General features: G+C 42.2%; 2 protein-coding genes across 2 annotated transcripts in view; both read left to right on the top strand.

Annotated features, from left to right (window-relative positions):
- The first annotated feature begins 2,557 nt into the window (after positions 1–2,557).
- On the top strand, positions 2,558–5,703 carry LOC308285539 (uncharacterized protein). The gene is made up of 4 exons (XM_080726319.1): positions 2,558–2,668; positions 3,495–3,639; positions 3,753–3,830; positions 4,472–5,703. The coding sequence occupies exons 1-4, from the start codon at positions 2,582–2,584 to the stop codon at positions 5,104–5,106; spliced, it is 945 nt and encodes a 314-aa protein (XP_080582445.1). The 5' UTR covers positions 2,558–2,581; the 3' UTR covers positions 5,107–5,703.
- A 9,392-nt stretch (positions 5,704–15,095) lies between these two features.
- The window catches only part of LOC308285195 (E3 ubiquitin-protein ligase TRIM21-like), a gene marked incomplete at both ends in the record, with an annotated part of 34,789 nt that continues 29,480 nt past the window's right edge, over positions 15,096–20,404 (top strand). Inside the window, 4 exons of the mRNA XM_080725911.1 lie at positions 15,096–15,575; positions 16,235–16,330; positions 18,064–18,297; positions 20,215–20,359. Coding sequence (XP_080582037.1) covers positions 15,096–15,575; positions 16,235–16,330; positions 18,064–18,297; positions 20,215–20,359 — 955 coding nt within the window. The remainder of the gene's footprint in view (positions 15,576–16,234; positions 16,331–18,063; positions 18,298–20,214; positions 20,360–20,404) is intronic.

The raw sequence follows: 20,404 nt of genomic DNA, 5'->3' as shown, positions 1-20,404 counted from the left end.
TAGTCACTATATGTCACTGCCTGTAATAAAGAACAATTCTATATGCAAATTTTAACCACCTTACTGGACTATATATAGTCTGAACTTTATCCCAACCATATTTCAAAGAGATAGGATCAATCATAAGAGAGAACCATCAGTTTGAAGTAGAATGTTCCATTCGGATTTTAAAAACAGTTTTTTGGCATGTTGTTATAAAAGGATAGATAGCACAGCGAAAGCTACCACAGATGCAAGGCTATCACATTTTTCCTATCACTAGAGGTGTATACCTACCTAAAAATCACTATGAGAATTAATCCCCCCAAATGATACCGATGACCCCATACAGTATGTGTGGTCCTAGCTCAGCGTCTTCTGGTAGGCCTAAATATTCTTCTGGTGACATGGGACTGGGGCGACCTTTCGTTTGCCAACGGGTCTGAGCTGTGTGTATCTATTCTGCATCTAGCTTAGGGCAAGAAAGACTTCTGGGGGTCCCTGGCTGGAACAAAGATATTTTGAGATGAGGGGGTCCGTGGCCAAATACATAGACCTATAGTTGAGGGGGTCCTTGCACTGATATAGGCCGATTCTAAAATGTCTTAATTTATCAGTGGTCCTCAAACTTTGTCATATCAAGAACAAATGCTATTTGTTCCAGGGACCCCCAGCCCCAGAAGCAAAAAATTGAGTTAAAAATGTCTCTAAATTTGGGTCCATTCTGCATCTAGCTTTAGGCCCAAGACCAGTTGGGAAACCCGCACACGCGGGACTGGGCGCCTTTGCACGCAGCATCGCTGGTCCATTAAGTTTTGTTTCTTCAGAATGGAAACAAGTTGTGTTGAGTTGTGTCTGACTGTTTCATCATGTACTTGAATAGATAATTCTAGGAAACGAGAAGATCAAGACAGCAAACGTCGCACGCAACGTAAAGATGGACGTTCTCAAAGCTCAGATGAACACGGACGCATTTAAGGTAATTACGGTAATTTCATCTTTTTAATCATTCGCCAGTGACGCACATAGTTCTCTCTCCCACCCCCACCTCCTCTCCCCCCCTCTCTCTCTCTGTCTATCTACCCCTCCCTTCCTCCTTCTGTGTAAATGTATTAGTGACTGTGTTCATGAAATGTAACTGTGACCATGATTAATACTGTATGACTACTTACTTTATTTGAGTTAATTCTTTAAAGGTGTAGTTCACCCCAAAATGTTTTTTTGGTCCGATCCAGAATCAATGGGGGTACACATTGTAATCAAATTATTGTCTTGAATCCGACAATAAACAAAACAATATTATTGAACTCAAGTCTCCATGGCGTGAGTGATCAATAGTCATTTTGGGGGTGAACTTACTCCTTTAACGAACACTCAACTTGTTATGGCAGCAAGAGAGAAAGATGGGAGGTTGTTGTTGGCTTCCTTCTGTCTCGGCCTCTCGGGAGACAATGGAGTATGCACCAGGGAATCAGGGATTAATCTGTTGTCGGGTTACAGGCCCTGCTTGCTTTATTGATTGATTGATTGATTGATTGATTGAAAGACTTTATTAGAAGTTTGCATAGGAAAAGGTACAGTTCACTGGTACAAGGTCAGCTAAAAGGAGATCCTAGTAAGCTTTTCTGCTTATTTACACAGGAAACCTTTATGTATCTCATAAAGACGGATAGAACACAGTACTAGTAGATATCATCAGAAAGAAAAAAATATATATAGATAGATATTTACAATAGAAGGGTCAGGGGGAGGGTAAGATTGGGCTAGGTTTGTTTTCTGTGGCTGAACAGTCCGATGATGCTTGAGTTGCAGTCACTGTTGCAGTTTCTGCAGATGTAGCCTACTGTGCGCCTGCCTCTGTGCATGGGTGCTGATGCCACCTTCTGTTGCATCAAAAGTAATCAACAAACTATACTATTAAAAATAGTTATCTAATTATATAAGATAAGAGGCAAACATTTTGAAAATAGCTGATGTGCTATTTTCACAATACTAATGGCTCAACTCCAACATTCTAAGTGCTCATCAGGGTGGGGCAGATGCACGCTGCCCCCTCCCTAGTGGCGTGGACAAAACTCTGCGCCTATGGGGTGGGGTCCCCGGTTCAAATATGATTATTTTGGGGGGTCACATCCTGAAAAGATTGAGAAGAACCACTGGACTTGACTTGACTATTCAAATCAATCAAAGGCACCACCTGAAATCAGCAATGTGACACTGGTTTTAGAACTAGGGGATGTTATCGCCCTCCAGTGGCTGTACCGCATATCACATTAGTTTTCATAATGTACATTTTCTGTATCGTAGTTAGTACTGACAAGGAAGTGATATTCTTCATATTTGTTTCTTGCTTGGTCCTGTGTGGTTATTGCTGTGTGTTCAACATAATGTAACTTGTAAAGCATTATTTGTAGTATACAAATACACATTTCACTCCCATCCCTTACTATGTTAGGAGTCAGCCAAGCTTCAGAAAGAGGAGTTGGAGGTTGATTTCTCCAAACTAACGTCTGCCATCGCTGACGTGACGAGGCGGCTGATGGCGTCCGTGGAAGAGAAGGAGAAAAGGCTGCTGCAGAAAGCCCAGAGTGAGGTCGCAAAGATGGAGGCCACCTGCCAAAGCCTGGAAGATACGGTGTCCAACATGGATGCCGTCCTGAAAAGCACGGACCCCAGCACACTGATGCAGGTGGGAGTTCACAACTTGTAACAGCCATAGCACCCTGTTCATTTTTACAGCAAATTTCTATGTCACTGCGTCGAGGCTTGTCTTTTAGTTCTACTGGATCTCCTCTCCACTAGTCCCTCCCTAACATTAGTTCTACTGGATCTCCTCTCCACTAGTCCCTCCCTAACATTAGTTCTACTGGATCTCCTCTCGACTAGTCCCTCCCTAACATTCTAGTCTAGTATTTATTTGTTGATGAAAGTTTGTTAGCTTAGTTTTTATTTCGTTTTTGTCAGTAAAAAAAAAAGAAAAAGGTAATCTCAACTAGATACTAAAGTTCATAGCAGTTAGTGTGGTTTTCTGGTGCCACTAAAAAAGCCAGTCATTAATATTTTCCATAGAGATTTACACATATCGTATATCAATTATTTTAAGCCTAGAATCAAGCCATGAATCATAACCATAAAAACTTTGATTCTGTGAATAAAAATACAAATAAAAACAATATTTAATTATATGATATACTACATTTAACACATTTTACTGCCATGGTATTAATTGATTAATTCAGCGGCTTCTGCCATGGTTTTTCAGTGTTTTTACGTATTGTCGACGGCTCCATGAACGCACCATGGTGTCATTTGTACACTCTAGTTACAGACCTGTAATGGTCATTAAAGGCTTGTGTTTGTCTTCTGATTTTGTAATTTATGTCCATGGCAAAAACTGCATTTTGACAAAACTGGACACCACAAGCCAGTATGGCGATGACCCTTGGTTGTGAGGCAAATATTGGGTCAAACTTGTGTAATGAGAAGTACCACCCCTGTGTTTACGGATCTTTCAGGCTTATAATTCACTGCAAAGAAGCCAGAGCCGTGCGTCGACAATCCAGTCCGCTGGAGGTGTGACCTTTGACCCAGAGGAGAAACTAACAGACTCCAGAGACATCAGAGAACAACTCCTCACTGCTGTCACAAGCGTATGGAAGGGTAAGTAGTATCATTATCATCAACCAGGTCACACTGCTAATGCTCACAGTCAGGTACCCAAAGAAAAACACCACCTGTTCTATCCCCTTGACTTTTATTTTGTCTGTTCCTAGACCAAGGCCCCATTGCTGTGGAACCCCTGGACATTGATTTTACATCAGACTCTGTTTACCTGCATAAGCTGGAGAAATGTGAGTAAACCACTGAGTACAGTGTTGTTTAGCTATAATCCTATCCTATCCTATGTTAAAATTGATCAGAGCAGGGGTCTTCAACATTTTTCAGGCCAATGACCCCTCAGCTGAGAGAGAGAAAGATGAAGCACGAAGCATGCGTGTACTGTATATGGACTGTAGTAGGGGGGCCCCTGCTACAGGCACACTTTTGCTCCGATCCACACCAAAGTTGTAGCCAACACTGTTCAGGACTCTGTCAATTAGAATAGTAACACCTAACCAGGGGCATATCTATGGGCCACCAATGCTCCAACACTGTTCAGTGGTCTGGCATGACACCAGTCACACCAAACAAAGGGCTTCTCAAAGTGTGTGCCGTTAGAACAGTTATTTACAGGGATGCCCTGAGCCAAACATACCGGTATTTGAGAACCACTGCTATACAGTAGTGCAATGTTGACCACTTCATAACTCGGTGACAATTGCTATGATTAGTGTTAATATGTGACTAGGTTTGAAGTCCACATAACGCAGTAAAGGTTTCAATAACATTGATATCGCATAATCTTCCATTATGTACCAAATGTAAAAAATAAATAAACTCTGTAATGTAGGACAGATATTGTTTGACTTGTTCTGAATATTAAATTCCACAGATGGAGAATCTTTCACCTTTGATGTGAGAACTGCAGGCAAGTTCATGTGGGTGTCGCCTGATGGAACCTTGGCTAGGAATTCAAGCGAAGAAGTCCAGCACCTGTATGAAAGTGGCTCGACTAATTATGGCAGGTTAAATGACAATGAGGTTAGGGCCAAACAAACCTTCACAGGAGGAAAACATTTTTGGAAAGTAGCGTTTTCCACCTACCCGGTTTATTTGGGTATAAAAGGTGACAAAACAAGTTGGTGTCTTGAGATATACAAACAAAAGAGGGAAACTGTAGCTGGAGTAGCTAATGTACGTGTAGGTGAATGTGGTAAGAGAGTGTGGTCAGGTCAGCAGGCCACTGAGAGAGCAGGCTCAGGTCAGCGGTGCACTGAAGAAGTGTTTCCATGGAAACGTGGTTCAGGGTTTTTGAAATTTGGAGTGTATCTAGATTATGACTCTGGAATCCTTTGTCTGTATGGTCTCCCGGAAGATATAGATCCAGAGTTTCTGGGTATGTTTGATGATGACATGAGAGATCCAGTACTCCTGCACTCCTTCGCCACCTGTTTCAATAAACAGGCTCTGTCCCCAGTGTTTAAGCTAGAGAGAAACCAACACGTCAATTTTATGAGGCACAATTAGATTAGAAGAAGGGAAATTTGTTTTGCTCTGGTCAATGCATACATTCAAGACAATACATAAATATACAAATACAATAAAACACCCAGCAAAGTACTTCAGTTCTATAAAAAAAGGTAAAAATAATTTGAAATATTAAAAGGTATTTAAAAGAAAGCAAAGTCCACACTGTGGAACACTCATGTTTGTTTGCGTGTCCGTCCGTCCATGTCCAGTTCATCCAGGCACCTGCCTGTGTGTGTGTAGGCTGGACCAGGTGAGGTGAATAAGGGGTTGGGCGCAATCTTTCCTGCTTTCTTCCCTATCCTCTGGTCGTAGAAATGCTGCATCCCACAGAGCTTAGACCCCAAGGTAGTTACCCTCCGCAGCTTAGCCTTGTTGGCATCTGAGTAGCCTCGGAAACCCAGGCTTATTTTGGCAATCGGAAGAAAAATATACATCAGCCTCCGTAGAAGGTAGGTCCTCTGTCGTTAAAAGTCAACCCACTGTCAAATAGTGGTCCCAAGATATGTGTAGCTGCTGCTGACCCTCTCCACCATCCCTGTCCCCTGCCACTGTCTTCTCTTCTTCACCACTAGGTGGCACTCTATATCTAGGCTATATGGGGCTGTTAAGTATGACATCATTTTGTAGGCAGAGGAGAATTTCTGCCCCCAGTTTCCGTGAATCTTTTTACTATTTTTACTATTTACACATGTTTCTTCTCTTTGTTGTTGAAAGGAAAGTGTTAGAATTATACTTTAGTCGTTATTTTTTAGTCGTTGCTTTTTGAAATAGCGAGGGACAGAAAATGCTCTGGGGGCAGATTCTCCTCTGCCTACAAAATGATGTCACGGCTTAAAAGCCCCATATGGAGGGATGTTGGTAGAAATCTTTTTCCATGATATTATCTGTTGACGTTTGGAAAACCTTTTCAGTTACAATGGTTATTGAGTTTTGTTTTTTCTTTTTTATATATATATATATATCATTTTGTGTCTTAACCACTATATATTCTTCTTTTTTTCATTAGCTGATCTGCAAGCTCACAACATAGCATTTTGAGCTTGTTAAGATTGGCTGTTTTAAGCATTTGAAAAAGATTTTCTGTTTTCACATGTCATGTCTAAAGTATAGAGAACTTTGCCGACAATGTGAATCACCACCAGCCTGGTGAAACACGTGTGTTGTTCTCCTTAACAGTAAAAAGAAGAAGGAAAAAAACAACATTCCAACATTTTAGGGTTGGAAATGTCAATTGCAAGAGCAAATAATGGGCCCATGCATGCTGTAGAAAAGGTCAAATCGCACTTCATTGTATTTTCATTCATGTAATTTCGGTTGCAGTGGCGATGGAACCAACAGGAGGGTGGGATTGTAGGAGGGGTGTGTGAACCGTGTCAGATACTTCCCAGTTAAGTTTCACTTGATGTGTTAAGTTTTATTTTATTTTGTTGATTTCATTCCCTAACAATACATTTCTGTTGAGTTCATTCATTGTATTTGTTCATTCATTATTCATAATAAAGTCCTGCACAAACATTAGACATTATTCTATTCTATTATTATTTTTAAGGATAAATGTTTAGTACAGTAATTCTGTGTTGTATCAGGTACTGGTGTTCTTGTTCATTACAGTATAGGCTACTTAGTCAGGGGATATCTTCAGAAATAGTCTCAAATCCTGGAATAAAGTCCTTACCAAAAATGTCTTCACCAATGTGTTTGTAAAGGTGTCTAGTAACACATCTCACAAAGACTGAACTTCAGTTTCCCTTTAGGAGAATCCTTGACAGCTGCTGAAAGTTGGGGTCCCATTAAATTAACTATACAGGATAAAACACACCAAAATAAATATGCTTTAAAGGACAACTCCTCCCTAAATCACTTCTAGGCCCATTTTCCTACTTATATTGATCCAAAAAGACTCTCCATGGGGTCTACAGTGTATTAGGCAGAAATGCCCCTGTTGTCCTGTTTCCCCAGCAGAACCCAGCAGCTGCCATAGCATAGAGAGGAGCCTTACACTATTTGTTGCGGTCAAAAGTGTTTTTCTTTTTCATTAAAGTGTTACTAGTTGTCATTAAAAACACATCCATGTCTTGGTTGTCCAACACAAGCCACCACAATCTCATAAATCATGTTTTGGGGTGAACATTCGGCACAAGTGTCAATCAAAGTTACTGTACTGGCCAATCACAGTGCATCTTTTCCGGGAGTTGGCAAAACACATAAAAGCATAACATCTGTTTAGCAGAGTGTCATGGCTTGTGTGGGACAATGATGACATGGATGTGTTTGTAATGACAACTAGTACCTCATTCATGAAAAATTAGTCCACAACAAATACATAGTGTAATGAGAGCTGCTGGGTTCTGCTGGGGAAACTGGACAACAGGGGCATTTATGCCTAATAGACCCCATGGGCAGTCTTTTTGGATCAATATAAGTAGGAAAATGAGCCTAGAAGTGATTTAGGGAGGAGTTGTCCTTTAAGTAGCATGTGAGGGGTCAAACTAGGGTTTTTTCATGATTCTGATCAATCCATTGCAAGCATTTGTTTTGCACGAAAAACATTCCTGGGCTAAAAATGCTCTTGTCTGCAAACCAGTCAGTTGAAACAATGTTGATGTTGATTGGCTTAAAACAGTGGTAAATCATTCAACAACCTTGAGTTGGCTCATGGACCCCGCCCACTGAAACAATTGATCCTTGCAAGTTACAACTGTGTTTTCTTTCATTTATGGTAAAAGTGGTAGAAAGGCGCAATTTACCATTCGAGGTCGTAGGTTGTTGGCTGATTTACCACTGTTTCAGGGTTTTGGCACGAGGCGAAATCAGCCAACAACGCACTCCCTCTCATGGTAAATGACTTACTTTAGACATGTGCAGATACCCTCTATTCACTTAAACTTTATGTTGGTTTGTTCACTTTTGAGTGAGAAAACAATGTTTCACATTAAGCTGATCATCTGGGGACCCTCCAAAATAATTTGGGGGGACTGTTGGGTTAAAAAACATTTTAACATCTATTATATTTAAAACACCAACTTCAGTGTTACAAGTGACAAGGTTATTTTGTTTTGATCTGATAACTAATGCACGTGATGAGAATCTGCCCCACTACAGGGACAGAGAGATTGACCAGCGAAATGTCAAAGTGTCCCGGACACTGGATAATGAGAAGCCAAAACATTCTACATCCTTTCTGAGTTCACGAGACTCAGTCACAACACCATCTCATGATCCATTGTTATGTTTTAACTGTCCAATGAATGCTTGACAAATCTATTTTCCCTGTACCTACTGAAGTATATTTGTGAACTGATGTTACATTGTATGAAGATTCAGATTGAGAAAGAAAAGAGACACATGTTTATTGTACTGTACTGGACATCTATTTTGTATGCTCATTGATTTAATATACAGTAAGAGAAAAACCCGGACTTGCACTGTGTGGTCTCATTTATTATTGTGTGGGAGTGAATTCAATCATTTTGGGGGAAACTGTCTATTCATATGGAATATAATAATCCATTCCATCAATTGGCCCATTCGATTGCCGGATTAGCTCCGAGGAGATATTGGGGACTTTGTTGGACTCATTTTGTCTCTTCCGCTGCTAGAACCAGTTGCGGATTTCTACTGAGTTGACGTTTATGGATTCGATAAACTGCTGGACAGTTTGTTTTGGAGTCCTCGTTCATCTCTGCTAGAGAAACAACCAGCCGAGGATATTATCAGACATTTCCCCTGACTCCCACGGATTATCACTGAAAGGATTCTCTCCCACTCGTATTTCCTCCTGCGCGCGGAGAAATTACCATGGGACTTGAGAAGTGTGTATAAAGCACACAGTGTAAGTTTTGATTTTATTCATGCCTTTTTGGACTGTAAATCACAGATGTGTCAAGTACTTAAAGATTTGTACCGGCTAAGTTAGAGAATTGCTACCTCTAGCCCAAGCTGCGTTTTTATTGTTTAAAGTTTTTTTAGTCTATTGTTTTGTTGCTTTTTGTTGCACGTTTGAGTAACAGAATAGGGACTGCGGTTTCCTGTTCTGAGGACATAGCAGACTGTTGGTCACAGATTCATGCTTGTCCATATTATTAGTTGGTGTTATTTAGCACGAGACTCCAGTTTAGTGTTGCCAGGACGAAAGTTATTTCTGTCCTGAAGGAAATCTTTACACGATTTTGTTTAGTGTACCCAGAACAAAAGCAATTGTTCTGAAGGGAGAATCTCTTGGCCAGTGCATAACCCAATACGGCTGTTTCAAGCCACTTAATCACATAAGAAATAGCGTGGTTATTTTAATTGGTAGATTTCCTTTATGTTCCAGAACAGAACGTTCTGACGGAAATCTTCATGCTTTACGCTTACCTGTTGTGTCTTATCTAGTGTGTTTCGTTTTTTTAGTCTTATTATTTTTTTATTCCGTCTAATCCGCCAGCTGAGGTGACAAGCAAACTAGCTTCGATTTCATCCTCCTCCTAACCGACCAGCTTCAAAAATGGGAAATGCACAGGGAGACAGAAAACACCTGCCGAAATCTAAACAACCTCTTTACAAACTGAACAACAACTTTGAGTTTGAAGCCTCTCTCCAAAGCTTGGAGAATGAACTGATAACAGCTTTAACGGCTAAGATAGACAATGAGGAAATGAAACAGGTTGTTTCTAGGTGCCCCACAATTGCACCATTTTTGCCCATATGGAGAAAGGAATTCGGATATGATGACTCTCTCACGACTGAGGACTTGACGAGATTTTCTGGAGTACTGTATCAACATATCGATAAAATCTCACAACGGAAAAGTCTGAAGAGAGCCGAAAATGAGGTCGCCAGGCTTGGGATTCTCGCTCTGGCGCAGCTGCGCTGGGCGGCTGCAGAAAGAGAGGCAGCGAGGGAGAGAAAAGAAAAGGAGAGGCCTTCAGAATCGGACAGCCAGCCTCTGCCTTCCTCACACCGTGCCAGAACAGGGGCGAACAACAGTGAGCTCGGCCCGGCTGGACGACACCATGCCACACCAGAGGTGAAGGACAACAGTGAGGTCGGCCCGGCTGGACGACACCATGCCACACCAGAGGTGAAGGACAACAGTGAGGTCGGCCCGGCTGGACGAACACCATCACCACAACCTCCCCCACCTGTGGCTGTGACTCACGGGCCTCCACGCCAGGGGGGTATCAATGCACGACATCACATTGACATGCAAACCTCATTACCTACACTTCTATCTGATAGGAAGGGGGTAGAGAGAGGGGGGAGGCAACATGAAGGAGAAAGATGTGACAATGATTTAAATAACTCAGTTGTTTTTTCTCCTCCTTGTAATCAGGTCGAGCTGGGAGATCCCGCTGACCACACGAATCCGCCCCTCCCCGGCGTTCCACGCAAACCACCAAAACCAACACCCACTAAGAATGGCCATACACCCACTAAGGAAAAAGTGTACACAGGTGAGCGTCGGGAACAGGTTCACACACCCACACCTAGTCAAATTAACGATTCTCTTTTGGCCCCGATGAGTGCGTACCCAGAGGATGGCAAAATTACATTTGTGTACCGTAATTGGTACCCAGTGGATGCTCGAGACACGGCTGAACGTTTACCCGATATCCACAGCAACCCTGATGAGTGGGAAAAATCTGTAAAGGCAGAAATTGTGGAGCTAAGACTAGACACCTGGGAAGTTAAAAAACTAATTACTATGTGTTGCACACCTAAAACTTTTCCTTATCAGATTTCTGCTACAGGCAGACGGTCTTGGCTACAGGCAGACGGTCACCCATACCAGTGTATGCGGCCCGTGCCGGCCCAAGGTAATAACCCTGCAGGTGAGGTCAGGAACGCCCCACATGAAGCCGCAGTACAGGTTATGATTAATCAGGCTAAGGACCTTGTTAGGGGTAACGTGGACTTTTCCTTAATCACTAACATTAAGATGAGGCAGGGTGAGGACGTCTCTGATTTCGTCCATCACTTCACCACTCAGTTTGACCGCCACTCGGGTTTCACAAAAGGGCTGCCAGGATATGCTAGTGTGCTTAATCAGCTTTTGATTGACGCTTTACGCCCCCATTTGAGACAGGCGATCATTATGCATGACCCGCTATGGAGATTGAGAACGACAGATGAGATCACAATACTAGCCAGGTATTACAACGACATCGTTCCAGAGCCCAAGCCACTAGTTAAGTTGCGAGCCGTAATGTCGGATGATGGACAAGTGACACTCCACCGAACACATAACCCGAAGAGGGGTCCCAGTGGTGATCAGCGGGATCCCCCAGCCGGGAATGGACCTGAAGGACAGAGTCAAGGTAACAACATCAACACAAACACTAACAGGGCCCAGAACAATACACACACAATCACCTGTTTCAGCTGTGGAAAGAAGTGGCAGGCCCAACAGCAGCAGAACCCTGCTACACAGGGTCCCGGTCCCCCAACTGAGTCAGGTCAGGTACAAGTACAATCATGACTAGATAAAGGCCCATTGGGCCACCCACGTATGCCACCCAGATAACTTGGCTATTGTTGATGATTATGATAATGACTACTTACTACTGACACTTCAGATGTGTGGCACCCCGTTGATCGGCTGATCACGGTGCCAACCCTAGTAGTTGCATTTCGTGCCTAATTTAGTATTGTTGTCAGTTCTCCACTCATAGAGCCTGCAGTTGTTGGAGTCCAGGGCGGAGCAGAACCATGGCTGCCTTTCCCTGGCCTTTCTGACCCTTGATGGAACTCTATGGTGTGACACGCCCGCTGCAACCAGACCACATCGCTGCAGCCACAAAGTTTCTAAGGGCGGTAACCTTCATTCTAATAGTATTAATTATTGACTACTCTCTTTGAATAGTATTAATTATTGTTAACAATAAAAATAAAAAAAATGGGCTGGTTTAGTATAGTTTTGGTTTAATTTGTCAGTTTACCTTCTTTGATTTATTTTGGTAGGGTATGCTGTCTGCGGGGACGACGGGCACAGAGTGTTTGGCCCTAGTAGACAGCCCACTTTTGATTGTTTTAGCCAGCCCATCTTAGGCCATGTTAGGATCATACAGTACAGTAGTTGGATTCAGTATAAAAAAAAAAAAAAAAAAAAGGATTATTATTAAAGATTATTAATTAATTGTATGATTATTGATTATAAAAAAAAAAAGAAAAAAAAAATCATTTCATTTAAAAGTTCATTTATGCTTTAATGTTTTCACACACAATGGACATTGTGTGTTCAAGGGGGGAGTTTATCTGATTGCCTATTATCTGTTTGTCTGATTTTACAGTGATTTTACATTGATTTTGAATTTAACTTGATTTTCTATAACATTAATTGATTTTAACTACCTTATCAACTTCCCACTTTCTCTCCCACTCTTGTCTCTGCTTGCGTGTGCGTACGTGTGCGTATGTGTGGCTAGAAGACATGTGTAGCCTTCAAGGACAGATGGTCTGTGTGTGAGAGATTATTTAGACCTGCTCTCTTCCAGTTAATAACAACATTCCCTTGTTTAATGTTTGATACGGTCTAAAGTATTTTGTAAAGTATTTTGTTTAATTTCTGTTCTGGGAATCATTATGATGTTAAACATTTAAAAAAAACTCTATTACCCACAACCTACTACTTACAGTATTGATTGATTGTTTCTTGTCTTTTCTTTTCCTTTGTCTTACAGATAAGATATTTCGATGATAATTGAGAATGATTTGACAGACACCCTCATTGTCTGTCCAAAGGAGAAATGTCAAAAGGAAGTTGAAATTCTATATGGTATTTCGTGAGTATCAAAAGACATTACACACGTTTTTCCCGCTGTAAAGTGTTTTCTTACAGAAATTGACTCGGACAAAAGCAGCCAATAACTAACCTTAAGGGTAAAAAGGAAGGAACACTTGGCTTAAGGAGGTTCCGGTTTCCGACATCTCCCCATGTCAAGGGACGAACACCTTACATAAGGTAATCGGGGATGGGCAGGAAATTATGGCCCCCACGGCTGGTTCTGCGTCAAACCTAGCCCTGTAGACAGACCAGAGGAGTCTAGTTTACTAGGGTAGGCAAAACCAGAATGCTGTCTCCTTTAACCCAAATTCTTTTGTCTTGTTAAAGTAAACAAATGATGAAGAGTCAAGTTCGTCTTGTTTTGACTGTAAAGCCCTAAATTATAACTATGACTTGGGAACGTGTTGATGTGTTTTGACTCGCCTGATCGCATGGGGAATTTTTCAACAAACCTTGGGACATTGAACCTTTGTAAAAAAAAAAATTAATAATAATATATAATAATAATTAATAATTAAGAAAATACAGCTATATTTTTCTTTTAGCTCTACTTTTAAAAGTTATCAAAATATTTGTACCTATTGTGATTCAATTATTAGATGTTCTGATTTAAATACCTTTGGAAATATACAGTTCTTTGACCCTGCTATCGAAAAGAGTTTAATTAAATATTTGGCTGATAGTGAACCATAAGTTCTCTGTCCCTTTGGCAGCATTTGTTTGGGGTTCTAGGGTCGACACTTTAACTCCTTCAGCTGTTGTTTTAGGGCGGAATTGTTGGGTTAAAAAACATTTTAACATCTATTATATTTAAAACACCAACTTCAGTGTTACAAGTGACAAGGTTATTTTGTTTTGATCTGATAACTAATGCACGTGATGAGAATCTGCCCCACTACAGGGACAGAGAGATTGACCAGCGAAATGTCAAAGTGTCCCGGACACTGGATAATGAGAAGCCAAAACATTCTACATCCTTTCTGAGTTCACGAGACTCAGTCACAACACCATCTCATGATCCATTGTTATGTTTTAACTGTCCAATGAATGCTTGACAAATCTATTTTCCCTGTACCTACTGAAGTATATTTGTGAACTGATGTTACATTGTATGAAGATTCAGATTGAGAAAGAAAAGAGACACATGTTTATTGTACTGTACTGGACATCTATTTTGTATGCTCATTGATTTAATATACAGTAAGAGAAAAACCCGGACTTGCACTGTGTGGTCTCATTTATTATTGTGTGGGAGTGAATTCAATCATTTTGGGGGAAACTGTCTATTCATATGGAATATAATAATCCATTCCATCAGGGACATGTGCTATGATTGACTGAGACAGAGACATATAGTGTGGAGATGTATGATTCAGACGTCAGGGTGTTCTCAAGTGTAGTTTCTTATTTAGTAGTAGGGTCTAGTAGTTTCCTAAATGTTGTTTGAACCATGTGGTTCTCAAACATTTTCATGTCAAGTAGGCCTACCATCAAAATCGAAATATGTATTTGTCGAACGAACAGACTTGTTTCCATTGTGGTCCTAATATATAGACCTATATTTTACGATTTTGCCGAATCGACACATTGTGAGCTTGTAAAAGGATTTTGTATTTAAAGGTTAAATTAGCACTATATTCTGACAGTGCTACTCAAAGCATAATGAGCAATATTGGAACTGGGACACTATAAAAACTAGGCTGAAAAAAATGGGTAGGCCTTTTCTCTCCTGACTGGCTGAGATGTTGTCACCTGCCTGAAAATGTAGTTTTCTGTTTATTATTAAAGAGATGGAGAGACAGGGAGGCACGTACCTGTTATAACAGGTGTCTCCCAGTCTATTCTGATAGTAACCTATAGGCAGCCTATATGATTGGCTACTCTATAGCCTATACAGCAATGATTACTATCAGAATATAGCCTAGCTTTAACCTTAAACATAAAACAAACAAAAACACGTATTTTCTTATAACCAAATCACCCCTGCCCGAGAACAATAGAATACTATTTCAGGATCGGTCCCTCCCTCCCTTCCTTCTTCATCATAAGTTTCGATTCTTCAGAATCCTGTGGTGGAGAATAATATAATGACTGTCTATCAGATTCGTCCCGCCCCCCATCATAAGTTTCGATTCTTCAGAATCTTCACCATAGGCCGTTATAATAGGCAGGCTAATAAGAAGAGTCCTTCACTTCACTCGTCTCTCGAGTCGAGAGGAACATGGCGACACGCGGGGCTCCTCTGGAGGAGATGACCTGCTCCGTCTGTCTATCGAGCACGTCCGCGGTAACTCTGCACTCATGCGGGCACTCCCTGTGCCCGGGCTGCACCCATGATGACCGGGGCCAGTGTCCTGCGTGTCCTGACAGCTGTGTTGCTCTGCTGACCAGCAGGCTGCTGCTGCAGGACCAGCCACGTCCAGACGGCAGTGCCGTGAGGCAGATGAAGCAACTGATGTCGGACTTAGGGCCAGATGCCAGGCCAGTTGCCGTGCGCCGTCCCCGGCCACGGCAGACTGGGACTCCTGCACTGATGGCACCACCCGCACCCAGACAGAACAAAGTCGTGTGTTCTCGACATCCCCAAACAGAGATGAGTCTTTTCTGCGTGGAAGACAACGCTCTCTTGTGTGGCAAATGTGCTGCTCACCACAAGGCACACCGAATTGTGCCAGCTGTTGAGCAGATTCCACAAATGAAGGTAGGAAATAAAATAAAATAGACCTATTATAACCTATATATAGTGAAGGGCGGCTAAGACACTGCTAATGTTGTGTAAAACTTTGTATTTATTTGTGAATTAAGTGCACAAAACATGTTCTGGTATTCTTCTGGTGACATGGCATGGGACTGGGGAGACCAATTTCGTTTGCCAACAGGTCTGAGCTGTGTGTATCTATTCTGCATCTAGCTTAAGGCAAGACCCAAATTCAGAGTGAACATTTACATTTTTAACGCAAATATTTGCTTCTGGGGGTCCCTGGCTGGAACAAAGATATTTTGAGATGAGGGGGTCCGCGGCCAAATACATATAATTGTGGGGGTCCTTGCACTGATATAGGCCGATTCTAAAATGTCTTGCTTTATCAGTGGTCCTCAAACTTTGTCATATCAAGGACCCCCAAATGATATTTGTTCCAGACCCCCAGCCCCAGAAGCAAAAATTTGATTTAAAAATCTTCACTCTAAATTTGGGTCCATTCTGCATCTAGCTTTAGGCCCAAGACCAGTTGGGAAACCCGCACACGTGGGACTGGGCGCCTTTGCACGCAGCATCACTGGTCCATTAAGTTTCGTTTCTTCAGAATGGAAACAAGTTGTGTTGAGTTGTGTCCCTTTCATCATCATGTACTTTAATAGATAATGCTACGAAACGAGAAGATTAGGACAGCAAACGTCGCACGCAACGTAAAGATGGACGTTCTCAAAGCTCAGATGAACACGGACGCATTTAAGGTAAGGCAATTTCATCTTTTTAATCATTTGCCATTTCAAAGAGAGTGACGCACATAGTTCTCTCTCCCACCCTCTCCCCACAAAGTGCAAAGTCTCAGGTTACAAGAGGGAAGGGGGGGGGGGGGGGTCAGATGCACAGGGGGGGAGAGAGAGAGAGAGAGAGAGAGAGAGAGAGAGATCTAGAACACTATAGAATCAAAAACATAGATCTAGAACAAAGAATTCATAGATCTAGAACACATAAAATTCATAGATATAGCGAAGTGTCATAATCATCACAAAAGTCTCAGGTTACAAGAGGGAAGGGGGGGGGGGGTCAGATGCACAGAGAGAGAGAGAGAGAGAGAGAGAGAGAGAGAGAGAGAGAACGCTATAGAATCAAAAACATAGTTCTAGATCATATAATTCATAGATCTAGAACACATAAAATTCATAGATATAGAACACAGAATATGTACAGTACAGCAAGGTACAGTAGAGTACAGTACAGTAAGGTACAGTAGAGTACAGTACAGTAAGATACAGTACAGCAGGGTACAGTAGAGTACAGCAAAGTACAGTAGAGTACAGTAAAGTACAGTACAGTACAATACAGTACAGTCAGGTACAGTAGAGTACAGTAAAGTACAGTAAGGTAAAGTAGAGTACAGTTGAGTACATTAAATTACAGTACAGTAAGGTACAGTCAGGTACAGTAAAGTACAGTACAGTAAGGTATAGTAAGGTACAGTAGAGTACATTAAAGTACAGTACATTAAAGTACAGTACAGTAAGGTACAGTAGAGTACATTAAAGTACAGTACAGTAAGGTACAATACAGTACGGTACAGTAGAGTACAGTACAGTAAGTACAGCAGAGTACAGTAAAGTACAGTACAGTAAGGTACAGTAAAGTACAGTAGAGTACAGTAGAGTAAGGTAAAGTACAGTAAGGTACAGTAGTGTACAGTACAGTAAGGTACAGTAGAGTACTGCGAAGTACAGTACAGTACAGTAAGGTACAGTAAGGTACAGTACAGTACAGCACAGTAAGGTACAGTACAGTACGGTAAAGTACAGTAAGGTAGGGTACAGTACAGCACAGTAAGGTAGGGTACATACAGTACAACACAGTAAGGCACAGTAAGTTACAGTAAAGTACAGTAAGGTACACTACAGTAAGGTACAGTACAGTACAGTAAGGTACAGTACAGTAAGTTACGGTACAGTACAGTACAGTACAGTACAGTACAGTACAGTACAGTACACACACAGGGTATAGCTGCTCAGATTCACCGCTCCACTTCGAACAGGCCGGACTGGGCCCCCATACAGTAGGTGGTACAGGGCCAGGCTGGGCCCCCACACAGTAGGCGTTGCAGGGCCGGAATGGGCCCCCACACAGTAGGTGGTGCAGGGCCGGACTGGGCCCTCACACAGAATGCGTTGCAGGGCCGGACTGGGCCCCCACGCAGTAGGCGTTGCAGGGCCTTATCAGTTGGATCACTGCTGCAACGTAGCTGTGAGCGCCTGCGAAGCAGGCGCAATCTCTAGATGTGAGCGGACCGAAGGGCCACGAACCTCTAGTGATGATCAATTTCTGGTTTAGATTGTACTGACAAGGAAGTGATATTCTTCACATTTGTTTCTTGCTTGGTCCTGTGTCTTCATTGCTGTGTGTTCAGCATAATGTAACTTCTAAAGCATTATTTGTAGTATACAAATAAATGTTTCAATCCCATCTCTTGCTTTAGGAGTCAGCCAAGCTTCAGAAAGAGGAGTTGGAGGTTGATTTCTCCAGACTAATGTCTGCCTTCACTGACGTGAAGAGGCGGCTGATGGCGTCCGTGGAAGAGAAGGAGAAAAGGCTGCTGCAGAAAGCCCAGAGTGAGGTCGCAAAGATGGAGGCCACGTGCCAAACCCTGGAAGATACGGTGTCCAACATGGATGCCGTCCTGAAAAGCACCGACCCCAGCACACTGATGCAGGTGGGAGTTCTCAACTTATAACAGCCATAGCACCCTGTTCATTTTGACAGCAAATTTGTATGTCACTGCGTCGAGGCTTGTCTTTTAGTTCTACTGGATCTCCTCTCCACTAGTCAGTTTACAGTTTACAGTTTAGGCATTTAGCAGACGCTTTTAATCCAAAGCGACTTACAATAAGCAGATACAACATCACAATAATAAACAAGATAATAGGTCAGTACATTAACAGCAATATAACAATGTTATGGATATCTATCTAGAGAAAACACAATATAATCAAAGTTCTAAAGAAACCTAAAAAACTAAAACAAATGCTGACTAGCTTCATGTATGGTCATTGATTTTACTGTAGTGCTAAGGGTTTAGGTGGAGTCTGAAAAGGTGAGTCTTCAGTCCGAAAGGCGAAAGGTAGCGAGTGAGTCCGTTGTTCTAAGTGCGACAGGGAGTTTATTCCACAACTTGGGAGCCAAGAGGGCAAACTGTCTTGGACGAGTGGATTTTTGCCCTGGAGTTTTTAGCGAGGGTTCGGTCAGCATCCCTGTGTTGGCTGATCTAAGTGAACGAGTGGGGGTGTAGGGGTTGATCAGGTTTTGGAGGTATGGAGGAGCCATACCTTTGGCTGCCTTGAAGGTCAGCATCAGTGTTTTGTATTCCATGCGGGCCGCAACCGGGAGCCAGTGGAGGCTGCGGAGAAGGGGAGAGACATGTGAGAACTTAGGCTGGTTGAAGACCAGTCGTGCCGCGGCATTTTTGATCAGTTGGAGAGGTTTAAGTGCACATGCCGGGAGACCAGTGAGGAGAGAGTTACAATAGTCAAGTTTTGATATGACAGATGTCTAAATGAGGAGCTGCGCTGCCTCCTGGGTGAGGAACTCAGACATCCGTCTGATTTTACGGATGTTATAGAGTGTGAACCTACAGGACCGGGTGACTGATGCAATATGTGCCTTGAATGATAGCTGGCTGTCCAGGACCACACCAAGGTTTCTAGCAGTAGGAACTGAAGTCACCAATGCATTATCTATGGAAATAGTGAGATCTTGCATGGGGCAAGACTTAGCTGGGAAGAAGAGTAGCTCCGTCTTGTCCGGGTTCAGCTTGAGGTGGTGGGCTGACATCCACTGTGAGATGTCGGCCAGACATGCAGCAATGCGCTCTTCCACCTGGGTGGCAGAAGGGGGGAAGGACAAAAACAGTTGAGTGTCATCAGCATAGCAGTGATATGATAGATTGTGAGTTGTGAGCAGAGATTACAGCACCAAGGGATTTGGTGTACAGAGAGAACAGCAGAGGGCCAAGTACGGATCCCTGGGCGACTCCCGTTTGGAGGGTTCGGGGGGATGAAAGCAAACCTTTCCAGTCCCTCCCTAACATTCTAGTCTAGTATTTATTTGTTGACGAAAGTTTGTTAGCTTAGTTTTTATTTCCTTTTCGTCAGTGAAAATCTCAACTAGATACTAAAGTTCACAGCAGTTAGTGTGGTTTTCTGGTGCCACTAAAAAAGCCAGTCATTACTTTTTTTCCAGATTTACACAAATATGTATATCAATTATTTTACGCCTAGAATCAAGCCATGAATCATAACCATTAAACCTTTGATTCTGTGAATAAAAATAAAAACAATATTTAATTATATGATATACTTCTGCCATGGTTTTTCAGTGTTTTTACGTATTGTCAACGGCTCCATGAACGCACCATGGTGTCATTTGTACACTGTCAGAGTTACAGACCTTAATGGTCATTAAAGGCTTGTGTTTGTCTTCTGATTTTGTAATTTATGTCCATGGCAAAAACTGCATTTTGACAAAACTGGACACCACAAGCCAGTATGGCGATGACCCTTGGTTGTGAGGCAAATATTGGGTCAAACTTGTGTAATGAGAAGTACCACCCCTGTGTTTACGGATCTTTCAGGCTTATAATTCACTGCAAAGAAGCCAGAGCCGTGCGTCGACAATCCAGTCCGCTGGTGGTGTGACCTTTGACCCAGAGGAGAAACTAACAGACTCCAGAGACATCAGAGAACAACTCCTGACTGCTGTCACAAGCATTTGGAAGGGTAAGCATCATTATCATCAACCAGGTCACACTGCTACTGATCACA

Source organism: Nannobrachium achirus (assembly GCF_963921795.1).
Source record: "Nannobrachium achirus genome assembly, chromosome: 5".
Taxonomy (NCBI): Eukaryota; Metazoa; Chordata; class Actinopteri; order Myctophiformes; family Myctophidae; genus Nannobrachium; species Nannobrachium achirus.
The sequence above is the reverse complement of the archived record's forward strand: the minus strand, read 5'-3'. Positions and strand labels throughout refer to the sequence as shown.